The sequence below is a fragment of the Excalfactoria chinensis genome, chromosome 18 (assembly GCF_039878825.1).
Source record: "Excalfactoria chinensis isolate bCotChi1 chromosome 18, bCotChi1.hap2, whole genome shotgun sequence".
NCBI classification, from domain to species: Eukaryota; Metazoa; Chordata; class Aves; order Galliformes; family Phasianidae; genus Excalfactoria; species Excalfactoria chinensis.
The window spans coordinates 7,251,340-7,277,663 of record NC_092842.1 but is presented as its reverse complement, the minus strand read 5'-3'; the positions used below and the strand labels follow the sequence as shown (position 1 = coordinate 7,277,663).

General features: G+C 41.7%; 1 protein-coding gene across 4 annotated transcripts in view; it reads left to right on the top strand.

Moving 5' to 3' along the window:
* The window catches only part of TTLL11 (tubulin tyrosine ligase like 11), a 76,165-nt gene that overhangs the window by 41,831 nt on the left and 8,010 nt on the right, over positions 1-26,324 (top strand). For all 4 annotated transcript variants that reach the window (XM_072352518.1, XM_072352517.1, XM_072352515.1 and 1 more), the window contains 7 exons: positions 1,419-1,515; positions 2,951-3,084; positions 7,969-8,544; positions 9,084-9,179; positions 9,708-9,826; positions 24,033-24,290; positions 26,213-26,319. In XM_072352518.1, the coding sequence (XP_072208619.1) occupies positions 2,953-3,084; positions 7,969-8,544; positions 9,084-9,179; positions 9,708-9,826; positions 24,033-24,290; positions 26,213-26,319 (1,288 nt within the window). In that variant the 5' untranslated portion in view covers positions 1,419-1,515; positions 2,951-2,952. The remainder of the gene's footprint in view (positions 1-1,418; positions 1,516-2,950; positions 3,085-7,968; positions 8,545-9,083; positions 9,180-9,707; positions 9,827-24,032; positions 24,291-26,212; positions 26,320-26,324) is intronic.

Sequence of the window (26,324 nt, the reverse complement as noted above, 5' to 3'; positions counted from 1 at the left end):
GCAGGTTTTAGCGGGAACGGCTGCGTGAGACCCCGCGCTGCATCTGTATTCAGGGTGCACCTGAGGAGAGGTTGAGGCCACTGATTGTCTTTCAGAGCCCAACAGAATTAATTTTCACTCCTACAAAAACAGTTTTTGTGGGCTGAATAGTAATGAAGGCAGCAAAGAACCGTCTGTCTCTGCTGTGTGGGGTATTTCATCCGTACGAGTAAGGAAACAGTTCTGTGACAGAAATAGGAAACGTCTTGCTGAGCGAGGTTAATTTTTTTCAAAGGTGTTCACTGATAAAAAGTAAAGTTTTAATTACAGCAGCAAACAGTGGAAGTAATGCACTCTGCAGCTCCCAAGTCCTGGAAGCACTGCGGTCAGAAGTACAGCAGAGGTAACCCAGTGCTGCCCAGGCAATGATCCTGGCCATAGGGCTGCTGCTCTTACCATCCGTGTGAAATGGAGGAGCTCTTCAGCTGCCGTAATCCTAATATAGTTGAAATCATTGCTTTAGTTCTGAATAGTTGAAAGCTCAAGAAAAAGGTCTGTTGAATTGTGAGCTTTTCTCTTAATTACTGACTATTGCTACCAGAAAGGAGCGTGTTCATAGAGGAGAATTTATAAATGTGTTGATATTTTGTTTAAGTATCTTGACCTGGGAATCCACTTTAAATGTAGTGCAGCTGGGGCACCAACACAAGCCTGTTTGCTTGGGAAATTCATGGCAGCTGCACCTTATATTTAGTTAATCAGTGCTGCTGACCCAGTGCACCTGTGCCCTGACCAGGGTGCATGGCTGGGCTTACTGAGCTCAGTGTGTGTAAATAAATATATAAAACAAATATATATGTGTATATATATAAAACAAAATACAGCCCTTGGGGTTCTTTGCATTATACTGTGGTATATTTAAGAACAGAAGTTGGTTTATTAACTGCTAGTAAGGACAATTCCTCCAAGACCTCTGGTTCTTTTTTCTTCTGATGGCTGCTTATCACTCCTGAAACTGGAAAGGAAAAAAGAAGCCCAAGCAAGAGCATGATCAGAGTTTGTGTACTTCCCAGTGGTAGCTGCTTGCTATTGCTGTGCCTTCACACTCTAGCAGTAAGAATTTCTAACTACCTTCATTCCCTGTAGCTGTGTTTTACATCATGAAGCAGTTGTGCTTTAAGTTGGGTTGGTAGCAAGCTCTAGGTTTCTCAGAGTGTGTGCCACAGTTGTTTGTAACTTTTTACAAACCTTTCCCAGCGTAACGTCCTCAACTTCAGCATCTTGAACTGATAAAATGTTCTGTTCTGCAACCGCAATGCAGAGCATGTGTTCTTCTGTGCTGTTCTTGGATGCTTTGTGCTTAATGTGAGCGTTTAGAGAACTGAGACATGAAGGAGAGTTGCCAGTTTGCTTCAGATCCTCTCTCATCTCTTTTCCAGTTCCCGTTTGGCAGACGCTTGCCGTGCGATATCTATTGGCATGGAGTATCGTTCCATGATAACTACATATTCTCAGGTCAAGTCAACAAGTTTCCAGGTACGTTATGTCAGGTTCTGGTTGGAATGAGTGCTGTTAAAAACAGGGCTGCTTTAATTTTGTGTGCGGTTCTTTATGTGACTCATCTGCCTACTGGCTGGTGGGACTTGCACCATATTATTTTTGGTAGGCGAATGTTATGTAGTGTGGGGTGTGAATATCAGAATGTGGATCTTGAACAGTTTGGGAGCTGAAATTGATTTTGGACTAAGAGAGGTTTTGGTGAAAAGAAAACTTTGTGTGTGAATTTATGGGGCAAACTGTGTTAGGTTATTATTGAAGTGAAATAGGTATGCAGCATTGTATGTTACCTAACACTTATATCAGCGCTGTGTCGGTTTTTCCCCTAAATTGGAAGTAATCTGTTTTGTTTCATATGCCCAGCTGAGAAAGAAGCTCAAAGCAAAGCTCATCAAATGTCTTTTTAACATTGAAGAGTTCGTGCCAGCTCTCAGCTTATTATGACTATTCTACTTTTATTAAGCTCCTTTTTTTCTCTTTTAATCCTGTTGAGATCTCTCTAAATAAGGACTAAGAGCTTAGGTATTGACTTATCTAAGCCCTTTACTTCAGATTTATTGCTGCTGTGAGAGTAAGAAACTACAGACATTGAACTTCATGCTCTATTTACCCAACTTTTTCATGTCTGTGGGTATTTCACATTCAAATATGACATGTTATTTTCTGGTGGCTTAAATCTCAGTGTTACATGAGTGTTACCCCTGCAGCATTCTGGCTTCTGTGTGGTAGGTGAGTAGAGCACGTTGCCCTTCAGAACTGAAATGATCTCCAGGAATGGATTCTGGGTTTTACTAAATTTCTTTTCTTGAAGAGGTCTGGTGAAGAAAACCCACAGCTATTGCTCTCACTGAGAAAGGGGTTTTGGCTCAGCCTAGTTGTGACATTTGATAGTGTGTAATGGACTCCAGAGAGTAACCCCAAATGCCTCTGACTTGGGAGAAGCTTAGAGCAGAGCTCGTGCTCATCTGGATGTGTTGTGGTTCAAGCATGAGACGTGAAGCCTTTCCTGCAGCTTCCAAAGTTCTGCTACTCCCAAACCAAGCTGTTCTTTCTGACACAGCTATGTAGATGAATGTGAAGTAAACACAAAGTGTTGCCTCTCCTGGAATGTTTGCTGGGCAGGGCAGTAATTTTGGGTTGTGACAAAGACAGTAGTACTGGACTACAACTTCCTGTCTATTAATTGATTTTCTTCTAATGGCCTTGAATAATACACATATTATCTAATATGGCTGGGGAATGCTACAAGCATTTTTGTCAAACTACAATTCTAGAAGTTGTTCTTTGTTTTACTGGAAGCAGTGGCTTTGGTGCCTGCCAATAGAGTGAATAGTGATCGGGCAGTTTATTTTCAGCGTGAGGCTTTGGTGCAGATTTCTCATTGTGTTTAAATGCTGCCTGTGGTTTCTGCCAGGCATGACGGAGATGGTGCGGAAGGTTACGCTGAGCCGGGCAGTGAGAACGATGCAAGATCTGTTTCCTGTGGAATATAACTTCTATCCTCGCTCCTGGATTCTGCCCGAGGAGTTTCCCCTCTTTGTGGATGAGGTAGGCTGCTTTGACCCAGAGCAATGTAACTTGTTGAATGCTGTCACCATCCAATTCTTCAGTTTCTGATCAGATTACTTAAAAATCATCTTATCCTTTGCACCTGGAGAGTGATTTTATTTCCTTGAGGTTGGATATAGTCAGGTTGCATTGCTTTTAATTTTAATGTTTTAGGACAGACTTAAAAACAACAGTGCTTCTCTGCAGTAGTGGAAGTGCTGTCTGAAAATTACCCATGGTGCCTCTATTTTTACTGAGTGTAAGAAGACTGAGGAAGTCTGAGCCCAGCAGTGTGTGCCATGTGTATCTCAGTGGGTCTGTTATCACTTGTCTGTCCTGCTTGTTTAGTTTTAATTCTTCAGTACAGAGATTTGTGGTATGTGCTGTTACGTATACGAATATCTTCCTGAGTAATTGTGTCTTTAAATCTCATCAAGCTGTTTCTTTGGTTAAATATCTTTACGTATAGACTCTTCAAGTGTGCTGGGTGCTGCTATGGCACCACAAGCAAGGGTAAAAGTGGATAAAATCCCAGTAGTACATCAGCTTTATTGCTTTAGGAGTAAAAGGAGTGTGAATGATCGAATTAGCTGTGACAGGAAGGTAAGTGAGAAGAACTTGGAAGGAAACTTTCAAAATGGGGCCCTGTGCTGTTAGTGCAGGTTCTGGGAGTCGTTCAGTGCCTGTTGTGTCACTGCCGGCTGAGCAGAGCCGGCTCTGCGGACACACACACTGTCAGCAGGTGGCACTGCGGATAAATGCTGCTCTGGTTGAACAGTTGCTGGAGTGGAATCAATTTGGTTTTTGTTCCAAGAATAACAGATGTCCAGCACCACGCTCCTAGGAGTTTCCTTTGCATATGTTTTTCCATCTGTGTTTGAGAGGAGCGTAGTTCTTGTTATCAAACATTATATTTTATGTTGTAAGAGTTTGTTTAGCTTAACACGAGTTTGTAATGTAAGTCCTGTAAAACAAGTAGTAGTACAAGCTGAAAGCACTGTCAACTCTTTCATTTTTCCACTGTCTCTTGTGCCTACCTCCATCTAGAAAGCATTACAGCCAGCCTCATGTTTATCTTTCATGCTTTAAAAGCCAGTAATCACTGGCAGGGCTGTGCTCTTAAGTTTGCTGTAGATGAGCTTCAGGCATGGGGAAGCACCAACAAAATATAGTTCCCCTACTGTCATTTGTGTTCAACTGAGATGGCGGTGGCATTTTTAACATGGGGTTAAAAGTTGATTTCAGTTAGCAAGTATTCATTTGGCTGTTTTAAGTATTTACTTACATTATGCCTTCTAAAATATTCTCTCATGGCCCCATAGTGGAAGTTGATTACACAGGAGATAAACACATCTCCTGGGAGCTGTGGTAATCATCCCTTCACTCTTACAGAAGAATCTACTGGAATCTATGTGATAAGAATTCATTTTTAATAGGAAATTCCAATTTCAGCCAAGTAACTAGCTAGCTCGGGATTCAAACTAGGGCTGTGATTGCTCTCGTATTGCCTTCTTCCTGTTGTCTGCGAGGATGATGAATAGGCCTAGTGTGATTAATTTTTAATAAGAGTCTAATTTGGACAGTTTAATTTCCAGCACTGGGTATTTTTGGTGGCTTAATCAGATTTTCAGCTGTTGGGTACCTCTTAGTTATAGATGTGGGTAGTCTATTCTTTGTGCTGTCAAATCTTATTGCCCATCATATGCATTTCTTCAGGCCACTATTTCAATTAGCCGATGCTTTTCTCAGGAAAGGAAAACCTGCAACTGAATCTGATTTTCACACTATTGGACACCTCGCTGTCCTCTTGCTGATGGCTGTGAATGTCTATCATGCTTTAAAAGACAAGTCCAGCTAAGTACACAAATATTTTGTGTGAACATGACTGATTTTTCTCAGTCTGAACAAGCTGCCTCATAATGTCACTTCTAAAGAGTATAGATGAGGGAGTTGTGGGAAGCTTGAAGGTGACTGTCCAGGAATATTCTTGAATATCAAGAAACCATCAGTGTTCTTCAAGCCAGTCAGTCTGCTGACAAATGGACAAATGGGTTATTATTCCCACCCATACTCTGCCTGGCACGTCTTGATGGCCTAGAAGACCTCAGTAGTATCTGGAAACACAGCCGTAGAGCTACCTGGAAGGCCAACAGCTGGAGGGAGTGTGTGCACAGTGCCAAAGCCTGGAGCTGCAGGAGGCCTCGCGTGTACCTCGGAAAGTGATTTTCTTTGCCCTTAAATTGAAAGAGTTGAACATGAGATATTGATCTTCTTTCACAATACCAGAAACCGTCATATTAAATTAACTTGTCTGGCTTTGATTAAAACCTTTCCTGCAAATAATCTTGTCTTTATTTTTTCTTTCTTTCTTTCCAATGGTTTCCTTACTGAGTCGGTGGGGTTACTCTGTCCTTTGTGTATCCTTGTGGTACTTCATGGAAACACGAGTGCATTACATATCACAAGGATTTTAATTTAAAAGCAAGGACACAAACCCCGAACTGAAGTATGCTGCGTCTCTGTTAGTCTGGATTGAAATACAAGTTGTCTTTTCTTTAGTAAATTTCTTATACGATGCTCATGCTGCCTTTGCAGGTCAGAAAAAATGGGTTGTTCTCTTCATCAAACAAGATGACAAAGCATGGAATATGTCGTCTTTTATTTTTCAAAGCTATTGTGTAGGGAGCACATGACATTTGGAATTTACAGTGTCCTGGCCTCCCTCTCTAGTAAATGCAGATCTTGCTCTGACCTCAGACAGCCGCCAACAATTGTTGCAATGTAGAATTTCAAAAGCAGGTTGCTGTGCCATTTCTAACAACAGTCCCCAAAAAGCACTGTCTTTTTCTAAGAAAGTGCTGCTGCTGCAGAGCAGAAGTAGCCTGAGGCATGAAGGGTAGGCGAGAGCAGCAGGCGGATTGCCCTGCTTCCTTCACAGAGGTTCTGTGTTATTTCTGCCCTAGTAGCTCATGATTGGCTCTTTGTTCGTACAGCTTGAATCACAGAAGAGCACGCGGAGTTGTGGAGGTTTAAGGTTAGCCACGAGCCCATCTGGTATGCTAACTTTAGCAAAGTGAGAGCTAGAAAGAATCCTCTGGTATGCAGTGTAGCGTCACGTAATGGGAAGATTATTCCTTACTGGTAAAAAGGCCAGGAGATAAACCCTGCTTTCCTTCTTTGCGCATTAAGGCCTCAGATCTACTTGGACCTGTTTATCCACAAGCAGTTTATGTAAGCCCAATCTCCATTGTGCTGCTTTGTCCCTTGGAGTGACCTAACTGAAGGAGGATCTTTGTTCTTTTAATGCTGTGCTTGTCAGTGAGAGGAGTCCTGGTTGAAATAATCTGTCTTGTATTTCCACTGTAGATAGTAGGAAGGCTTTTATTAACAGGATTCTCAATAAAATAATAATTGGATAGAAAGGAACCCAAAGTCCTTCTGACATTGTAAGCATCACCAGTAGCAGAGGCGCATCTGAAGCGGGCACTGCAGGGTTCTGCTCAAGGGTTGCAGTTTTCTTACTGCCACCCACCTTTTCCTGTGTTCCTTTTTCCCCCCCTCTTTCATTCTGCTGATTATGGCAACTGGTTGTTTTTTCTTTGCTGCTTCGTGCCCTTGGTGCCTTAAACCAATGCCCGCTTGTTGGGGTGGGGAGGGCTGGGCTGTGTGCAGCTGGAGCATCCCCTGCTTCTGGAGTGCTCCTGTTCAGAGAACTTGTTAGCGTAAGGAGTATTTGATACCATTTTCAAGAAATCTGGAGAGCAGAAGCAGTTGTTGCGAAGGAAGTTAAATGGTTAAATGTATTCTGACTGTTGACTTTTCTAAGCGTTGTTGCCTTTTAAATTGCATTACCCCGGTGTGGATGCTGGTGTTGGCTTGTTTGCAGGCTCATACGCTAGAGCGCGCTGTGTTTCGTGCTGTACCAGCACAGGAACGGGGAATGCCTGAGTGCAGTGAACATCAGCACTGGCTTGAGATGTGGAGTGCAGTGCACGTTCATCCAGAGGGTTTGATTTGTCTCGTTCTCCCCCAGCTTTCCTCTTTCCTGATGTCACAGTGTGTCCGTATAAGGAAAGCATCTGCACTGCTGTGATTTAAGAACAGATTTTCTTAGTGCAAATCACAGCCACTGGTAAGAGCTGTTGAGATTGTGATAAGCTTTTCTTTCTCTGCCATTGAAGGAAGGCTACGAGTTGCATGTCAGGCCTGGTGGGAGTTCTGCTGCAGTTTAGAAAACTCTCCATTTTGGAGAGAGCTGGTGGGTAGCAACAGAGGTGTAAGCTGCATGCTTTATTGAGTAAATTCATGGTATCTGCTTAGTATCTATATATGGCTCAGTATGCTCCAGATTTACTAATGTTAGGTATCTGACTGTGAAAAATATTCAGTGGTAGAAAAAGATGTTACCTGTGTGAAATTCCTACTGCTTTTTTCTCTCCCTGCATTGTTTGTCTGCATGTATATCTCAACAAGCAAGGTGCTTTCCTTTGTCCACGATTTCAAAACGCAGCACAGAATTCTTTACAGTTTCATGCACATGAATAGCTTGTCAAATGGGCCTGGTGAGTTGTGTGGCATTTCGCTCTGTAAATTGGTGCATAGCACTGAGAAGCTGTTCCTGGGATTGTTTATATAATGGCTTATTCAAGAAAATGTCCTCGTACCTGCACTAGTACCTCTCTACTCGTGTCTGTTTTGTTTAGTTTTGTGCTTCTCACTACTGTTTGTCTTCTACAGCTTTTTTTTTATATGGTGTTTACTGCAATTGTGATGAGATTCTGTTACTTTCATTTTTTGTTAACGTATGTAATTTTCTACCTTTCGTCGCACCAGCTCCTTTACTCCCCTAATTAGCATCCCTCAGTTTAGTTATTTTCCTTCTAGGTTCGTATGATGAAAGAGAGCGATCCGTCCTGGAAGCCCACTTTTATTGTCAAACCTGATGGCGGGTGCCAGGGGGATGGAATCTACCTCATTAAAGACCCCAACGATGTCAGGCTGGCCGGGAGCCTGCAGAGCCGCCCGGCAGTGGTCCAGGAGTACATCTGCAAACCACTGCTTGTTGACAAGCTGAAATTTGACATTCGTCTTTATGTCTTACTGAAATCCTTAGAACCCTTAGAGATCTATATAGCCAAAGATGGACTTTCTAGATTTTGTACAGAGCCCTACCAAGAACCCACTCTAAAAAATTTGCACCAGGTTTTTATGCACTTAACTAACTACTCCTTAAATATCCATAGTGGGAATTTCATCCATTCTGACAACGCAAACACTGGCAGCAAGAGGACTTTCTCAAGCATTCTGTGCAGACTGTCTTCCAGAGGAGCTGATGTCAAAAAAGTTTGGTCAGATATAATTTCACTGGTGATTAAAACAATTATTGCACTGACACCAGAACTGAAAGTTTACTATCAGTCTGACATCCCAGCTGGAAAGCCTGGGCCAACTTGCTTCCAGGTAGGTAGGAGTTTCTGTCAAGAATGCAGTTATTTCTATGCATGGATTCACTTTCTGGAGGTGCCCTTTGTTTTGTTAGAGGTGGTGGAGGGAGGAATGGCAGACGCAGCCTGAGCAATGCATTGTGTGAACTCACAGCTTAGGTTCTCCAAGTTTTGCCTCAGGAATGTCAGCTGACCTATGTTACTGTAGAGGATTTTCAGTGGTTATCGATCATTAGCAGCAATATTTATTCCAGTTCCCAGCTTCTGGATGGTGCAGCCGTGAAGCTTTGCAGTTACCTGATGAGACCCAGATGTGATAAATGCTGAAATTCTGTGTTGGTGGATGCACTCTTTAGAGCTGTGTAGCATGTAAGTAGATATTAGGATCAAAGTCAAATGGCTGCAGTAATTATTCAGCAATATTTTTTATTTCTCAGTTATGTCTCTTCTGTCCCTCAAATGTTTCTTCCACCTGAATGTTGACTTCTGATGGACCGCTGCATTCTCTACAACCTTTAAATAGAAGGAAAGTAACACAGTGTTTGTTATGCACAGATTTTAGGGTTTGACATTCTCCTGATGAAAAACTTGAAGCCCATGTTGCTGGAAGTAAATGCAAACCCCAGCATGAGAATAGAGCATGAGCAAGAGGTAAGACCTCTCAACGTGATAGTGATATGGGAATGAAATTGGCTAGGATTGGTTTTCTGGTCTTTTTCCTTGTTTGAGATATGAAGGCTGTCTGCTAATATGAGAACTCCGAGGCTCTCTGTAATTTTCTGCTTTGAAATCATTACTAATCTTATACCCTTGAAATATGACTTATTGGAATTGTGAAAGCTCTCCATCGTCTTTGTCATAAATACATTTATTCATCATCCCCTGCAGTTTTCACTGTATTTAGAGGATTGCTAAATTTTTTTTTTCACATTTGTACATATAATATAAATGGTAATATTGGCATCAATCTCTCTTCTTTACATTTTGGGTTACTAGAGATATTTGCTGAAATTGTTGTACCATCATAGTGAAAATACTAAGGTATTTGCTTATTCTTTAAGATGTATTTTGTAATCTATCTCTGTGTATTTAAAACGTGATACACATAGGGTTGAGAAGATGTAGAGTCAATAATCCTCAGTTGTACACTGAATAATTCCATCCCTTTCTGAATTAAAGCTCTCTCCTGGGGTGTTTGAAAATGTCCCGAGTCCTGTTGATGAAGAAGTGAAAGTAGCTGTTATCAGAGATACTCTTCGTCTAGTGGACCCTCAGAAAAAAAAGAGAAAAGATTTCCAGTAAGTGTTTCTGTGTCATTTAGTGGCAAGCTTAAAGATGTTATTTATGTTCTGTGATTTCAAGGGCACGTTTGTTGTCCTCTTGTAGGAAGAAATGATCAAAATAATTGTATAGGAATGTCTCTTTAATCTGTGCCAAATAGTCTGCTGAATAAGACATGGCAGATAGTAGTATTACCACAGTACAGATCTTGTAAATACTAAGAGATGAAGCTTCTTCCAAAGGCAGTGCTGCACAGAGGTCATGGGTCTGGCATGTGGGATGTCTTGTGCAGGAGTCTGTCTATACTGTGTTACCTGTGCTGAACCTTCACCCTGAAGGTTACTTCAGTGCGTGGAACTCAAGGAAGATCTCTTTTTAGCCTATAATTATGCAACTGGAGGTTTTGTTTTCTTTAATGCTGATGTAATGCTGGGCATTCATTTAATTACACATTAGATATGGAAAAAAGGCAAGCAATGATTACAAAAAGGAATTGCTGGAGAATGCTGGCGTATGTCTGGGAAGCTTATTCAACTGAGAATTCCTCAATATGTTTTGACTGCTAAGTAATTTAGAACAGGATTAGTCAGCCATGAGACAAACCATGGGCTCTTCCCAGCAAGAATTCGTCAGTGGTGCTGCTTTTTTCAGGTTAATCTGTTGGTGAATATCTGCATACCTGAACCTTGAGGCAGTCTTGTTTGTTACTGCATGGGGTGATATTTCTGTAACTTCTTGTATGGGTATTGACAAATTCACATGTGACAGCTCCATGTATGTTCAGCTGAGATTTACCCCTCCTGCTTCCAAGTACTTACTGAACAGGGGCTGGCTTGTGGAACCTCTTAAGAAAGGCATGCTCTGAATGTAAGCTTCAAGTAAAGGATGACCTCATTCTGATTGCCTGTGAAGACTTACACCCAAGTAAAAGCATTTGAGATGGGAACTGGGCCCCACTTGCTTTTGCCCTGTCTTCACCAGTGAAGCTTTTGCAGTGCTTTTGCTTTGTATCCTTTCTCTCACTCTTTTCAGTGCCTTTCAGCTAGTTCTAACATGCACTCCTCCATTCCTTCTCCAAATGTTTCTACCAATAGCTACAGAGAAATGCCATCCATGTAAGTTTTCTGGGCAAAGATGATTGACTGGGTGTAGAAAGCTGGATAGTAATTTATCTGTCATTGTGGTACTTCTAGTCTTATTGTGTTTGCCAGCAGGGAAAGCAAAATTTGTCCTATTTAAGTAAATAAGTAGAGTCTGGTGATGGACGGAACTGTTGATATCTGGTCTGATCATCTGTCACTGCCAATGTTTGGAATTATAGTGGGGTGTTTTTTACAGCTTAGGCTTTGTCAGTAATGTTAGCTCTTTTGCCTTGAGTTTATGATCCAGCGGAGAGCTTTGGTGCCAGCTGATCATCACATCAGCAGGAGGGAGCAAAACAAGCCCCAAGAGGAAGGGAAGGAGCAGGGTGCAGTGAGGTATGTGTCTTGTAGAGCAGGGTGTCACGTATCCATCCCTTCACAGTGCCTACAAAGTGATCCCCGTCTGTAGCAGCCGGTGTGGTCAGAAGGGCTGGCTGCACTCACCTTGTCACACAGGGATGTAGTGTAGGAGCTGCACTGTGCTCCAAAATGTTTCTGCAAAAAAACACCACAGCAGTCTGTGTAAAGCATGGCAGCATGGGGTTTGCTGCAGGCTGTCTGCTTGCGGCGGAGGTGCTGTGTGCAGCCTGCTGAAGGTGGGAGAAGTGACCTGAGCCTAAAGGAAACTTGTGCAGCTAAATTGTCTGTTGACACCAAGCAGCATTTGAAGTGAATCAACGTTACTTTATTTAAGCAGCTGTTTAATTAAGATGATCACTGATGCAAATCATTGTTTATATTATGCCTCCAACAGAAAATCTATTTCAAAACACTTAGAAAACTTTTTTTTTTGCCTGTTGGAATTTGTATTGTGGTAAAAGATGTTCATTTCAATATTCGTTTAATTGTTAGCAATTTATTCTTGTTAAAATTGCATTAAATATCAGGGAGAAAAAGGGGGTGTCAGCCTTGCGTACAATTGCTGTGTATTCTCAGCTGGCTGTTAGTCTGCCTGGCGGTGTCATTGGAAGCTGTGTGTCACTTGGAGCTGCTCTGCTCTGGACGCCTTCAGAAGATCACTTCTATCCCCCATCAGTGCTACTGGGCCACTTTAGCATTAGCTAATTAATCTGGAGATAATAGGAGAACTCCCTATATTTGTATTGCTGTTGTTTCTTCTGCGTCCCAGTATGATCTCTTGGATTTCCATACCTATTTCTTATATATTTGAAGGCAGGAAACAAGCATTTTACTCCTTTGTCAAGGAAGCCATAGTATTACGCCATGTTTATCATCATTAGATGTGTGATTTGCTCATGGAAAGGAATCCACTTTGTGTTTGAGACAAAGGAGGTGCGGACCCCTGAGTAATACAGGGCCATTAATTCAGCAGTGGGATTGCTGTTGACAGGATAAAGAATTGAAACGCTTTGGAAACTAAATGTAATTTAACATATGGTGGTTATAAAAAATAATCAATTTGTTGTGTCCACAAGAAGAGTTTTTGCTTTATTGCTCACTGTGATGTTGCTGTTCCATCAGTAGTTTGTCTTTTCTCGGGTGCTTCTCTGCACATACTGTTATTTTTTTTAATTTCATTCAGCCTTGAAACTTATTTGTGATCAGATTATTTTTTCTTCTCTTTGCAATACGTCGGCCCTGATTCTCTTCTCTGGATTTCAAGGCTCCAGCAAATGTCAAATGTGATTAACTGATTTTCTGAGCAGTAAGAACCCCAGTGTGGACTCTCCAGTGTTTTTGCAGGCTCAGCATGCAGACACCGGCTGATGTCACTCTGTTCAGGGAGCAGCCTGGAGATACAAATGTGTGTCAGCTTGGCTTTTTTTTTCCCCTTCTAAGAATTATCTATTTAGGAAGAAATTCTCTTCAAGATTTGGTAGTACCTAATATATTTTGTTTTTTTTCTTGCACACACACACAAAAAAAAGATAATCTGTTCTTTCTACTGTATGAATGATGTATCTTTCTCACTTGAAACAGTTTCTTTCTCTGGTATTGGGAAAAGCTACCTGTTTCCAGTTGGAGAATATGGAGTCTGTGTTTACTTAAAGGGGAGGGGGGAAAAGGCAGGAAGTCACCTGGATGGCTGCAGTTCTTTTATTTTCCAGATGCTTTCCTGCTCAGTTTCATAACCTCCCCTGCTGTGCACATTATCTTTGCATAGCATATTTTCACATATCTTCAGTCTGATTATCCCAGATTTGATGACGAGAGTCATTCCTGGTATTGATTACAGTGTTTATTTCACTCTGCATATCTCTGAGGTTATGGTTATGTGATCGGGTGGATTAAGAAAGGCTGAAGCTCAGGGCATAAGCATGGAGAGGCTGAGCGGGGTAATAGTGGTGTGGCAGCTTTGCTGATCAGCAAAGAATGACCGTTCTTCAGCTTTGCTGTAAAGTGCCTTAATGTGCTTCTGTGAGCCAATGCATTACGTTCTGCAGAGATTCATTGCATGGGGTTGTCATTGCCTTTGGAATTATATGGTGCTACTTTAGTATTTATAAAAATAAGCACGTAATAAACTTAGCTATGTTAATACCAATATTTTGGTTTCCATTTGCTGATTGACTTTTTTAGCTGACTCCTGCAGCTTTAGGTTGATTCCTGTGTTCCTTTGTTATCGCTTGGAAGTCTGGTCAGGTTTTCAGCTATTCAAATGCTTCTCAAGCACCACCTCTTCTTTTCAAGCCTTATTCCTGCCCGAGAGTCTATAAGCTCATATGAATGGCTTTTTTTTTGAGATTGATCTTTCTACTCCGGTTCATTTTAAAGGCTGACACAATTCTTTTCTCCATCAGTCAAAATGACCGAGCATTCATATTCAGCATCATTCTCCCAAAGCCCTTTGGAAATACATTGAATTAAACCCTTTCTCTTTCCTAGGGGGTTTTTTGCTTTATTCCTTCATCAGGCAATCTGCCAACTTCAGTATCAATTTTTGTCTGTTACATTAGGCCGTGTGGCTTTTGGGGAGTGAGACACGTGGGGATGACTTTTAAATGTGATGTTTGCCAGTGTTACTTCAGGTTAGTGGAATGTTAACATTGTTTTCCTGTCAGTTTGGTAGTATTTCTGCTGCTGTTTCCCATCCTGCTGAGGAAGAATTAGCCTCATCTACCCTGTTGGGTTTTGTGAAGCAAATGCTATAGGTGCCTTAATCTTTGCTGTCTGTTCTTGCAATTCCAGGTATTTATCTGCTTCACTGTTAAGATCTCTTAACCTTTTTCCCATTCATTAAGACAGGCCCTTTTGGAAACTCCATGAGCTGAAACATGAAACGTCCATGAAACGAAGCGAAGGATCTGGCAGTGCCTGACTTGCTGAAAGGTTTTACATTGGTTTTAAGAGCCACTTCAAGGAAAACTCCATAGAAGTGCTTGTTAGAACAATGGAAAGCATAGTATTGAGCAGTGGTAAATGTATTATAGAAGTGGTCCTATCAATTTTCTTTTGAAAATCTCATAGAACATAAAAGCTTTTAAGTTTGTAAGTGACTGTCTTTCCTATGGAATCTGAAAGGTTTTAATTGGCTAAAAATGCTTGGCTTAAATACAAATGAGCAGTATTCTTTTGTCTTCAAAAATAGCTACCTGTAGCATAGGTATGGAAGGAAGTCAATGATTCACTTAAATGGTTTTCTCTGTCAAACCATTGCAGGAGAAGTTGGCTTTGGTAGTACATCAGGTTGGTCTATGTATTATTGTTATATATAAACATTGCAGGATATCTTCAGTTTTCATCTTCAAAAGACTTCAGGCCGGATACTACAATCTTCAGTAAATATCCCTTGTGGTTACTGAGGTTTGCAAAGAATTCTTTACTTACCGCCAATCTGAAATTAGTGATCCTTTTATCGGTTACTTTCTCTCTTACTGAAAGCTTTGAGTTGCTGCATTTTCTGTGCAGTATCATAGCTCGGTTCATAACTTGCTGTTTTGAACATTTGGAATGTTAGAATTGATTTTAAAAGGCTTTTCTCAGTGCTGTTCTTTGGTGTTATTTCCATTTCTCGTGTTTTACAATCCTTTGCAAGGAACATAAAAGGCTTGTGGAAAATTACTGGCAATCTCACAAACAGTGCAAAATAACACCGTGTTTGATGAAAGGGGAATTGATGATTATCTTCCTTTAACCTTCAACACTGGGAAAAAAAAAAAAAGCCATTTTTCAGTATCACAGAATTTTGCGAGTTTGTGTTCATCTGCTTATAGACCGCATTTAAATGCATCTCAAATGTAAAGGCTGTATTTTAACTTTCACATAAAGGGTGCATCAAGTGTTATCTTGAATCCTTGAAGTGATCCCATGTGGAGGGACAGCAGGATTGGCTTAGAAAACACTAAACAAGCAAGCTGATGACAGATCCGGATCATTTAAAATATGCAATGGATAAGGATTGTTATGAATTGCAGAGTTGTATAAGATTTGTTTCCAACACTGGAATTAATTGGTCCAAAAATGCAGTATATTTTTGCAGTAATTGGCACGCTGCAATGCCTTTAGCTCTGGTGTGAACCTCACTCTGTTTTCGTGTTATTAAACTACAAATGGAGACCATTGTGTCCAATTAGACTTGAATGGTAATGTTTTTAGATGTAGCTTATCTAATTACTTTGTTATTGACATGTTGTTTTGTTTTGTTTTTTCCTCTCTAAATATTCTAGCGTGGAAATAGAGGAAGGTTTGAAAAGGAGCTGAGCAGTGTGACCTGCCAAGAGTGTTTCCATAAACACTGGAACTTTCCAAGCTCTCTCATATATCAAAACGTGCTGTGGCAATTACATCATAGATATTCTCACAGTATTGCACTTAAAGTTGATTATTAAGAAGTCTTTTTGTTTCCTCTCCTCTTAGTGTAATTCTCAAATGGAAAGAGTGTCTTTGTGATAAGATGCATAGACAAAGCAGGTTCTATCAGAACATGCCTCATTCCTCTGGTCTCTGTAGCGTGGCCACAAAAGTTGCTGTCATCTTCAAGGTTTGCCTTCTTGGGAAGAAGAGAGGTCAGGCATAAAGCAGGGTAAGCACGCCCTGAAGTTTGCTCAGATTATGCTGGATAGGATATAAATCAAATGGTAATTTTGATATTATTAATCAAGTGTTTAAGTGTGTATGTAAGTGCTTTGCAGGGTTAGTCTTCCTGTTTCTGAGTGAGAAAGAAAAACTACTGTAAATGTTCGAGCTGTTCACCTTTTCCTTTCATCTCAGAGGTGAACTGGCTTGTGAAAATAACAGAGAGGTCTGTTATATTCTCAGATGTTACTTCTGCCACGCACTGTAACCTCCAAGGCTGACGTCTCCTTAGCCTGAAAGGGGCAGGTGCTTTTGTGCTGAAGCAGAGTTATCTGCCAACCAGTTTTCCATACGTGGCTCAGGTTGACAATTATGTTTCAAGCACCGTCAGGAAACGGCCCTCAGGAAATGCATCAGCTTTCAGAGTGGAGCGCCTGTACTTTTCTTCTGAACGGAAAACTGTCATTGTTGGGACAGAAAGGTGAAAATTGTATATTTTCCTGGTAAAATAGTTACTTTTCAAGATCTTCTTTCTGTTGCAACTATGGGGTAAATGCAAGCATTTAGTTAGCTAGTGTTCATTCTTAAATAGACATGGAATGAAAGATGAAGGAAAAATGGAGATTATTTCTCAGATGGTTGCAGGAGCTTTATTATTCTCATCAGCTTCAGGCCATCAGAAAGTTGCTTGTTCTCAGGTAGTGCACAAAATGAGTGTGAATATTAGATCATAAACCATATCTGAGAACTGTTCCCTTATTCCCCTGTTTATACTCAGATAATAACAATGTGGGAGTACGAAGCAGGTCTTCAAGGGATGGCAAAATTAAGTGCTTGGGATTTTGGCTTGACTTGAGCACGGGCACTGAGCAGGAAGAATAACATTTTCCCTCTTACAGATATCCTTCAGGTGTCGGTTCTGCAGGATCCTGGTTTTATTACATCAATCATGAGCAGCTTAAGGCTTCCAAAAACATAGTCACAGACAGATGTTGAGCCTGTCTGGGGATTAGAAATATCCTCTTCCATTAAGTATAAATTAACTTAATCACCAGGTATGAAAGATAAGCAGCATAAACATCATTCCCTGAAGCTTTCATTTAAATTAGAATTCTATTTAAAACTAGGCTTGTATTTTCTATGACTTGATCCCCCTTCAAAGAGATTATATCTGCTGTAAATTTTTACAGTGACAGAGTGACAGAAATTAATGTATTGGGGGCAGTGATGTTCTCTATAATTTAACTTCTGCTGCTTGTCGTCTTTTGAAAAGAGGGATGATTGGCTTATTTTTAAATAATAATTGGTCTCTACTCTCTGAAAAAAAAAAATAAGAAAGCACTAAAACTGCCTGGCACCCATTTGCCACAGAATGAAAGCAAAGCCACGTGACTTAACAGCATCGTAATCGTCAGCAGCATTATGCTGTGTGTGTGGAATTCACCTGCTTTCACAGGAGGATTACTGCTGACAAAATGCAGTTGCGCTGCTGCTTTCTGCTCCATCGGGTGGCCGGGTAAAGCTCCTTTGCTACCTTAGCATAATCGTGGCTGCTTTCTAAGAACGGTTTTCCTATGGGAAGAAATCCCCCGGGGTGTCCAGTTTTGTGCTTAAGGCAGTTATTTATTTATTTTGCCTCTTCTACAGTGACACCCTGGGTGGTTTAATTTAATGCTGGTTTCAATATGAGACATAGAAGTGCTTTAAAAGCAAATAGCAAAACCAAGTAAACCTATCAGGAGTAATGAAAAAGAAGCCCTTTCTTTGAAGGAAATTAGCAGGGGATGGTTCTAAACAAAAGCTGCTGATTTCTCACACAATTTGCAGTCACTGAAATTTCTTGCTGTCACGTCCTGTGGGTGCTGGTAGTTTCTGTGTTAATAAAAGTAATCGGATTAGTTCATAGAAGTCAGTTCATGAGTGGTTGATAATATGGAGGCATTGTTCTGCTGTTGACTGTTTCCTAAATGATTTGATGCTGTGAATGCACACACAGGATCACGATCACACCTACAGCCTCTGGCGGTGGCCACGTCTCAGTTTCTTGGGGGGGAGCCTGTATGCAGTGATGATAAGTGGGTGGATAGATAGACTTGTCATGCAAAGTGTTCTGTGCTTATAACTTTGCTAATGTAGTCCTTGCTTTGAGAGTAGCTCAGCAGAGGGAATTAATTATGGCTTCAGGATCCAGACCATAGTATTTTCCTCTATTAGGTAAGCAGTACTCAGTTGATTTGAAAAGAAAAATTGCTTCATTTTTACTTCTAACAATGCAACAAATGTAAAATATATTGAGCAAGCATTCTTACTGTTCCAGTTCTTACCCCATCTTGTTCTGAACTGGACAGCCAAATTTTCTGTGCAAGCATACAAAATATTGTGAATGCTGCAGCCTTTAATTAGTGGTTGCAAATTTGTTTGTCCCTCAGCAACTTGTATTTGCATAAAGATTAAGGCCGGTCAAAATGAAAGGGATATGACATAGAGAAAACATTAATAAGTTAGTGCTCATGCATAAAAGATAAGTAGTCTTGGATGTTGCTTCCATTAAAAATTGCAGTTCTTTTTTAAAGATGCAGTTAATATTTTCTCCACCATCGATGATTTCTAAAGAAAGGTCTATTGTGAGCTGTGGAATTAGAGAAATTAATGTATTGAGGTCAGACGTGAGCATGGAAACGAAGCCTTGCTTTTATTCCATATGGCACCAGGAGCGTTACCTTATATTTGACCTTTCATTCATTCAGCCTGACTCAGCTGTGTCAGTCAGAACAATTAATTCTGAGGAGCAGCTTTAAATTGCAGGTCTCAGCTTTCTTCTCCTCCCCTTGCCTGCTGGAGAGCCCAGGAGGAAGGAGCCGACAGAGAAAGTGTCTGCAGGTTTCTCTTCCTAGAGATTTGTTCTGAATTTTGGAGTTTCTTATACCTTCCCTGCAGCTCTACTGCAGCAGTTGTGCACAGGCACTGTGCAGGGCTTTCAGAGGGACCAGGCAAAACATGCGAACTGTGTGTGTTGTTCAGGGGCTCCAGATGGAGTCCTGAATGAGGCAGTCTAAGATGCCACTTGGAAGTCGTGTTCTGGAGTAAGAAGAACTGGATGGTAAATATTATAGAGGTTTTGTAGTGTCATTAAGTTGTAAGAGTAATTCTGCATTTTCTGTTTGACTGGTGAATTAATGATAGAAATGGACTTGAAAACCTGTTAAATGTTTGTTGCAGTGCTACTTTGAACTGTATTTCTGCTCTTTGTAGCTGTATTGGCAATGCTCATCTTTGACTGGCTGACCCTTGAGCAGTTATGTCATCCAGTTTGCCCCTAAGGTGTGTGGATGGCAGATGGCAGCTGAAAGAGTGAAGAAAACGTAATATGCATTGCAAGCAAGTGTAAATCATCACTAAAGCTAAAAAGCAGCACAAAATGTGTGTTGTTTCCTTGCAAAAATGTGCAGATCACAGTAAAATTTTGCTTTTGTAGATACTGAGTCCAGCTGTAATATCATAGATATTATATACCTAGCTTGGCAGTTTTGCTTAATTAGTGGAGACCACGCAGAGATTGGGTGCATACAATTATGTTGACTTGACATGCAGAAAATAAACTTCTATTGGAATACTGTCTGTGGAAGCAGTGGAGGATTGCACTCTGCATCTGGGCTGTGTAGATGCCTGCTGTGAAGGTGAGTGTGGACAGTGATTCTGAAGGTCTCTGTTTTATTAGAAGCACTCCTGAGCAGTCATCCTGTGCTCTGCAGCACTGAAACAGCCTCGACGTGCTTTTCATTATCCGCTTTCCTGATACCCGTATGGGTTCAAAGCTTTTCCTCCAAATTCCTGTGGGTTGCTGTGGTTGACTTTGACGTTCAACTTACTCATATCGTACTGATGAGGGGCTTTGATGGCTTGCAGAGGAGTGTGAATACTTGGATCAGATATTGAACGGGATGTCTGGTTAGTGCTTGTGGCAGGGACAGAAATGGGAGAAAGAAACACAGGATAAGAAATGTGGGTTATCCACACAGGAATGTGATGTGATCCAACCCCCTTATTGTAATGGAGGAAAATAACAAAACAAAAACAATGTGCTGGTGGAAGCCAGTAGTAGATAGCAGAGATTTTCTGATGCTGAAAAACTGGTATTGGCTTAGAAAGTCATTATAATGAACATAGAGTCTAATTCTGTTTCTGCATGTGTATTTCTGGGTCCCTGAATGTCCAGGGATCATGTGCATACAGGATGCTCTCAGCCCATACAGGGCAAAAGGGCACAGTATTCTCCTGCAGAAGCTGGCAGCCTGTGGTTTGGATGGGTACACTCTTGGCTGGGTAAGGAGCTGGCTGGAGAGCCGGGCCCAGAGAGTGGTGGTGAATGGAGTTGAATCCAACTGGCAACTGGTCATGAGTGGTGTTCCCCAGGGGTCAGTGCTGAGGCCTGTCCTCTTCAATATCTTTATTGATGAGCTGGATGAGGACATTGAGTGCACCCTCAGTAAGTTCGCAGATGACACCAAGTTGGCTGGGAGTGTGGATCTGCCTGGGGGTAGCGAGGCCCTACAGAGAGATCTGGATAGGCTGGAGAGCTGGGCTGAAGCCAATGGGATGAGGTTCAACAAGACCAAATGCCGGGTCCTGCACTTTGGCCATAGCAACCCCAGTCGATGCTACAGGCTTGGGGCGGAGTGGCTGGAGGACTGTGTGGAGGAAACGGAGCTGGGGGAACTGATTGATGCTTGGCTGAACATGAGCCCACAGTGTGCCCAGGTGGCCAAGAAGGCCAGCAGCATCCTGGCATGCATCAAAAACAGTGTTACTAGCAGGAACAGGGAGGTAATTGTCCCCCTGTACTCGGCATTGGTGCGGCCGCACCTTGAGTACTGTGTTCAGTTTTGGGCCCCTCACTGCAAGAAAGACATTGAGGCCCTGGAACGTGTTCAGAGGAGGGCTACGAAGCTGGTGAGGGGTCTGGAGCACAGGGCTTATGAGGAGAGGCTGAAGGAGCTGGGAATGTTCAGCCTGGAGAAGAGGAGGCTCAGGGGAGACCTTATAGCTCTCTATAACTTCCTGAAGGGAGGTTGTGGTGAGCTGGGGGTCGGCCTTTTCTCTCTTGTAATTAGTGATAGAATTAGAGGCAATGGTTTCAAATTGCGCCAGGGGAGATTCAGGCTGGACATTAGGAAGTATTACTTCTTGGAAAGGGTAGTCAGGCACTGGAATGCACTGCCCATGGAGGTGGTGGAGTCACCAACCATGGGGGTGTTCAAGAAACGTTTGGATGCTGTGTTGAGGGATATGGTTTAGCTGGGAAGTATTGGTGATGGTTGGACTGGATGATCTTCTAGGTCTTTTCCAACCTTGATAATTCTGTGATTCTGTGAACAGATAACACTGCCAATTTAAATTTCCCAACCAAAAGCTGTTGGCCCACCTCTGTGCTAGAACAAGACGTTTCATAACAAGCAGCATAGTTAACATTTGTGATTTGGTGGACACAGTGCATTCAAAAGTCTTACACAGGTGTTCCATCCCACCTCTCCTATACAATGAGCTGTGCCTGTCTCCAAAGCTGCTCTGGGACCGTGAGGGAGATGAATCCCACAAACATTATTTAGGGAAGTGGGTGGGTTTTCGGTGAGGCTGTGAGTGTGCCTCGATTCCCAGGAGCAGTGCGTCTGGGATGTTGGTTACCTTCATGTGTTGGGAGTTCTCTGTTACTGCTGAACACCTCTTTTGGAGGTGGGATGGAAAAGCAGAAGGCTGGAAAAGTCCTCTTCTAAACCGCTGTATTTCCTCAGGTGCTTCAGGGACTGTTGTTGCAGTGGAAATCTGGGGCTGACCTCCCTTCTGTACTGACGTAGCCATTCAGTATTGTAGCTTATTTCATGCCAAAAAGACAACTGGAATCAGCCCTGAATCATGCTCTGCCAATGAATTTTCAGGTGCATCTTCGATCTCCCAGTCAGAAGTTTCAATGACTTGTTAGAGGGCCCAAACTGAGGTGCATGCGAAGGAAGTCCAGATGTGCAGGTGAGGCCTGAGCTGGAGCTGTGCTGCTGGAGCCCCTGCAGCTTCTGCTGAGGGATGGGAAGGACTTCCATGATGCTGTCCGTCAGTATTTCCTGTTTAAAAGGAAAAATAAAATCTCATCTGCTCTGCCAGTATCTTCTAAAGGAAAGTTGGATATTTTTAACTGAAAACACCGATTAATGAATAATGTACAATCCAAAATACTCCTGAATTTACCATTAGGAAGCTCTCAGGATTTCTCTGAACAGCAGCGCATGACTGCAATTCCACAGAGGCTTAATTAAACGAGAGTTATGTTGCAGACGTAACCTTCTCTCTTACTGAGTACGCGGTTCCACATGTGCTCGTGGCCTGGTTCAGCTGGCTGAAGATGTGGATTAAAGTTCATCAGCAGGCCTAGGATTAGAAATAGTGGCAGCACTCTTGTTCTCGTGGCTGAACACTCGCTCACTCTCTGGGCCTGCAGAAGGCACTGGATGGCAGTGAAATTGCCATCCAATCATTTACGAGAAGGAATGAAACTATAAGAATGTATAATTTTTGTCCTTAGTAAAGCAAATGTTAGTGTAACGTTACTTTTCTACTTTGCTACTTGCTGCTGTTTGCAGCAGAGGAGTGTTACAGAAGAACCATCTACATTACCTCAACTATTTATTTTTTAAGGACTTAGAATTCCTTGTCTTGCACAAAACGGGCACAATTACAGATTGTGGTGACATCCGATGAGAGGTTCCCCAGGCTGGTGCTGTGCTGAGTGCACATGGGGTCAGGTATTAATGAGCTGCTCTGTCTGTAGTGGGAATGAGTAAATTCAAAACCTGGATTATAAAGTGGTCCAAAACCTGGCTCCAAAAGTGCCTTTTAGAAATTAAGTATCACAATTGAATTCAAACTTTTTTTTTTGCAGTTACTAACTAGTTCCTCCTGTAAGTGGTCTTTACTTTGAAGTATCCTGGACTGGAAGCAGACACAGTGTGTCACTGGAACAATGTCCTGCCTCCAGGATGGCTGTATGTGTGCTAAGGAAGTTTGCCTCCGAGTATCAAAGTGGAAAGTACAGCTTCACTTAGCTTTGGCTCAGTAGTTTTTGCAGTGCTGTGGGTGGATAATAACTACATTGTTCGTTATTCTCTGTTCAAAAAGAACTTTATGAAGGGCGCTAAATCTGTTCAGGAACACAAAAGATCAATGAAGTAAAAGCACTAATTTTTTAGTACCCGGTGTGAGTTATACTTATTGCTGATGATATGTACTTAGAAAAATGATGGGGGAGAAAATGAAAACATGTGTCTGCTTAGTGGGTGCCAAGTAATTACACCAGCTGTCTGACTTTGGGAATGTAAGCAGTAGCCATCCTTAATTTTATTGAGGTGTGTCAGAAGCAGAAGAAATGGAACAACACGTTGTGCTGAATAAACACGTAGCATTAATTTCAGAGCACCGCTGTCTCAATCAGCGTTATTTAGGGAATTTGGCAACAACAGTGGAGATGGAATGATGCATTTTGACAGGACTACAGAGGATTTGAAGACAAAATAATGGGATTGCCCCACCATCATCTTCTGAGAAGTGCCAGCGTGCGGAGATGTGAACTGTGTCGCTTCTGAATGCGCTGTTAGAATTTCTTCTTTGCAAATGGATCTTAATGTGCTTTTTGTTCCTCACTTATCAGGAAATGTAGAAGCTTCTAATCATGGCTGGAAAACAAGTTTAAATAGCACTGGATTATTATAATCTCTAAGCATTTCCCACGAGATGCTCCATGAAATGTCATGAAATGCAATTTTTAATCGAACCTGGTTTGCTGGCTGTAACGGCACACTGGTATTTCTGGTGGCTCCTTGTCTGTGTGAGACACGTTAGTCTCTTACCTTCTGAAAGGTCGAATGTTCTGCGTATTATTCTTTAGATACTCCTGTAGCATCATTTCTGCTTTAGAGAACCGCGGTATTTATGTAAGGTTATAAATTGTTGTGGAGATCTTATAAAAATAATGTTTTGCAATTAAAAAAATGCAGAAATAACATGTTGAATGTTGCATGAATAAGGTTAAGGTAGGATATGGTTCTCTTACATGCTACAGATCTCAGAGTTCAGAGCATGTGTCAGAAACAAAGGAGGATCTACTGGATGCAGGACCAGGAGGTGGACTGGATTACGATACTAGCAGAAACACAGAGGCTGGCCTGCCCTCCCTTTGTCTCAAGCAAGTGTTTCCAAAGTACGCTAAGCAGTTTAATTACCTGCGACTTGTGGACAGAGTGGCTGCATTGTTCATCCGATTTCTGGGTGTCAAAGGGACGACAAAACTGGGGCCAACAGGTTTCCGGACATTTATAAGGTTAGTAACGTGCTTTATGTAGGAATGGCATAAAGTGTAATAGAAAAGCTAGAAACTCAAGGTCCTGCTGGGTAGAACTGCTGTCACCGAGCTCTTGCTGGATAAGAGCAGGCCATAACAGTGGCACGCTTTGAGCTGGTAGGTTCAGCGGTGCCTTTTAAAGGAACTTTTCCCCTGAAGTTCACTGAACTGCTGTGATTGTAAAACAAAATAAATCCAACGATACCTGACCTATGAAACCATGTCTAATAGAAACGTGGATCTTTATCCTACAGCAACCACTGATACTTTGGGAGATACTATTTGCAGTCCTAGTCAACATGTCACGTTCTCACAGCCGTATTCCTGAGATTTACTAGAAACATGACAATTGAAATTGGGTCACTGGAGATCTGATTGCTGGCTGTGGGGCATCGCCATCGGCCCCAGGCCAAAGCAGAGGATTTCAAATGCCAGTTACTGATGCGCTCCACACTAAGGATTTACATCATGAAACTACATCTTGCAGTGACAAGGAACTCAATGGTTTTTTTTTCTGCATTTTTGTGGGATTTTTTTCATTCTCTTTTTGAAGGACGTATCTGTTCGAGTCATGGTACAAATATCTCATTTTCTGTCTTCCACTGAGAATGGCAAAAGAAATCGGCAGCAGCTGCTGATGTACTCTTAAAAAACAAATCCTCTTTCTATGCAGATGTATTTAGCATTCAGGAATGAATGTAAACAATTTGATTTATAAAATAACAGATGTATATGTATATATATATATACACATACTGAAGGTATCTGCTCTATCGGTGCAGGATGTTCTCTAGTTCTGTATTCTCTGTTGTTTAGTCAAGCCTTAATTTGGCACTTGCCAGATGAGCGCAGTATAAACGCCAACATTTTCTTTTAATAATACTAAAATAAATTGTCACATCCCAATGAAATAATAGACTTTACAGTTTCCTCACGCATGTTAAATTAAACTTTTTAATGCTGGCAACTGTTTTCTTTACTTTTCCCAGATGATGCACACCAACTGCAGTGCTGTCTTCACTGCTCTTTTCGGATTGTGTGATTACATTCCCTCTCATGTTCTCTACATTGAAATGGTGTGCAGCTGTGGTTTGCCTGCAGATGTGTGTGGGCAGGTGGTTTCAAAGATCATCTGCCCAAACTTTTGCTCCCTTTCAATAATATCTTCATTCTACAAAATAACTTAGAAAAATAAGCAATGCTTACAGTTGTTTTTTTTCCTGGCTGGAGCTTTTGGCCAATGCTTTGGTGCATGCGCTGGTTCCAGCTGCGCTGCCAGGCATCTGGAGTCTGGGGCAGATGGCTCATTCTCATCTACTGATCAACACTTGTGTGGTCTGAGCCCACAGCACAGTGTCACATCTCCCACATGTGCTTATCACCAGCTGCCTGAGATCCATCCAGAGATGCTGCTGTTTTCCATGCAGTGTTCAGTAACTCATAGAATAAATCTGTGTGGTGTTGAGACAGGAGTTATTCTGAAACCAATTAATGTGTAACCTGACCTGCTGCCTTTTGCTATTAGGTACTGATGTGAGATTGAATGTGCAGATGAGATTTAGATGCCTTCCTCTATCTGGACTACTCCTGCCCACAGCTGCTTCCTGACAAATTTGGTGCTGCCATGATCTGTGCAGGCAGCAGCACAAGTTGCATGTGTGAGATGATCTGCACATGAAAGATTCAGGACGTTTATCTTCAGGTGCATAGACCTAATGAATGATAGCTTGCATGGCATCTACTGCATGCCTTATATTAGACTAAGCAAGTTACAGTGAGCGTACTTAAGACACAGGTAGGATTTTCCCCATTGTCCTCTGTGTTGCTCTTGTGTGGGTTTTTATGGCTTGGAAGTTTGGAAGTAATCAGACCTTTTGCTTCTTTGTTGTTATTTTTAACAGAAACTGCAAGCTCAGTAACAGCAGTTTTTCAATGGCTTCTGTGGATATCTTATACATTGATATCACAAGAAGGTGGAACAGTGTGGGAATTGATCACAGGGAATCAGGTAAT